This window comes from Echiichthys vipera (assembly GCF_963691815.1).
Source record: "Echiichthys vipera genome assembly, chromosome: 10".
NCBI lineage: Eukaryota > Metazoa > Chordata > Actinopteri > Perciformes > Trachinidae > Echiichthys > Echiichthys vipera.
The window spans coordinates 23,177,577-23,179,426 of NC_139835.1; the positions used below are offsets into that span (position 1 = coordinate 23,177,577).

Genomic DNA, 1,850 nt, shown 5'->3' on the forward strand with positions numbered 1-1,850 from the left:
GTCGCATCTTTTGTTGGTACAGGTTGAATCAACGAGCTCAGCCAAACGTTAAGGAAATACGCAGCGGTAAGCATTGTTGCCTAAACGTTACATGGTGTCAAACTCTGTTGTGATAGATAATAATAAAACGGCGCCCGCTCCAACATACAGTACGTAACTATATCTGTTTAAAGGTAGCGTTAGAGCTGAATTGGGTCAGTTAGCAATAGCAGCTAACGCCCTAGCGTGCTTCATCATCCCAACTAATCTGCCTCAGATTAGTCATTTTCCATCTTAAGAGTTGTTAGCACTTTGGTATCAGAGTTAGACAACGGTCTAGTGTGTTATGGTTGATGTCATGTTATTATTTACTTGTTTATCTCTCCCATTTGATAGCATCATTTTGTGGTACACCTGTCCAACGGGACCATCCTCATATTGTGATATGAAAAGTGTCTATACCTGGAACAAAGAGTGTATTAATCAAATAGAAGATCAAAATTACAAAATGTTGACATTATTTTGAGTAATTTTTAAAACGTACAAACAGTAGTTACAGCTTCCAGTTTTGTGGATTTGCTGATTTTCTCTCCTATGTGATTAAGTAAATTAAACATATTTAAATATTTTGAATATGTTTGGGCTTTGGACTACTGCCAAGCAAGACAATTTGTTACATAATCTTGGATTTAAGGGAATTGCTATGGACATTATTCAATATTTCCAAACATATTATAGACCAAACGATTAAATAATAATAAAAATAGTTACTTGCAGCTTTAGTTCGGTCACGTTTTGGCTTGAAATAGGATTTGTTTTGTGTGTCAGTAGGTTTCCCTCAACATGACATCACGCGTTGGTCCCAGAGCTCCTGGTACCAATGGAAGTGACTTCAAACTCAGAGAGAGGGTGGCCCCGCATTACCAGATGAGGCAAGTAGCTTTTGTCCATTTCTGATATAGATCATTAAATATGAATGTTATCTGAATAGCAACGATATCAACAAGGATCACTAACACACCTTGTTTATCTGTTATCTGGTTTACAGTGCCGCCCTGAAATCCGAGGTGCGTAAGTTAAACTTTGTCCACCTTCTCCTCTGGCTGCTGGTGGCGGCACAGGTGATTGTCAGCCATTTCGATCTGGTGTCACATGACACAGTGTCCATGCCGTACCAGTGGGAGTACCCCTACCTGCTCAGCTTCCTCCCTCTGCTCTGCAGCGCCCTGTCACTGCCAAAGAACAATATCAGTTACCTGGTCCTATCCATGATCAGCGCAGGGCTGTTCTCTATAGCACCTCTCATTTATGGTGGAATGGAGATGTTTCCTGTAGCGCAGCAGCTCTACCGCCATGGAAAGGCCTACCGTTTCATCTTTGGTTTCTCTGCAGTGACTGTTATGTATCTCATCATGGTGGTTGCTGTCCAAGTGCATGCCTGGCAGTTATATTACATGAAAAAGCTGCTAGACTCATGGTTCGACTGCACTCAGGAGAAGAAGAAGAAATAATGGAGTGAAGAAACCTGTGACTGGGCAAAACTGTGTTTTTATCTTAATTTTTTTTTTTTTTTATCTTTAATTTACATTATGCATCTTATTCATGTCTATTTATTCAGTCATAATTATCATGTAGCATACCCTAGACACCAGTGTTCCCTGACAAAGAGTGAGATGTATAATTTATGCAGGGACCTGGATTTTTTTGACTGCTATATTTATTTAAAACATGGAGGAGACACAATCAGGAGTGGCATCAAAGCAACATCCATAAACATGGCATTGAATCATCTTGTTCCCTCTTCATCACTAAGTCTAGACTGCAGCTTTTCTCCAGAGAAAAAAGTCATTCAAGATATGGAACATCGTTGT

General features: G+C 39.8%; 1 protein-coding gene across 1 annotated transcript; it reads left to right on the forward strand.

Annotated features, from left to right (window-relative positions):
• Positions 1–1,644, forward strand: jagn1a (jagunal homolog 1a). Its single transcript, XM_083921979.1, has 3 exons — positions 1–66; positions 811–911; positions 1,028–1,644. Exons 2-3 carry the CDS (start codon positions 823–825, stop codon positions 1,488–1,490), a joined length of 552 nt encoding a protein of 183 aa, XP_083778105.1. The 5' UTR covers positions 1–66; positions 811–822; the 3' UTR covers positions 1,491–1,644.
• Positions 1,645–1,850: the final 206 nt, after the last annotated feature.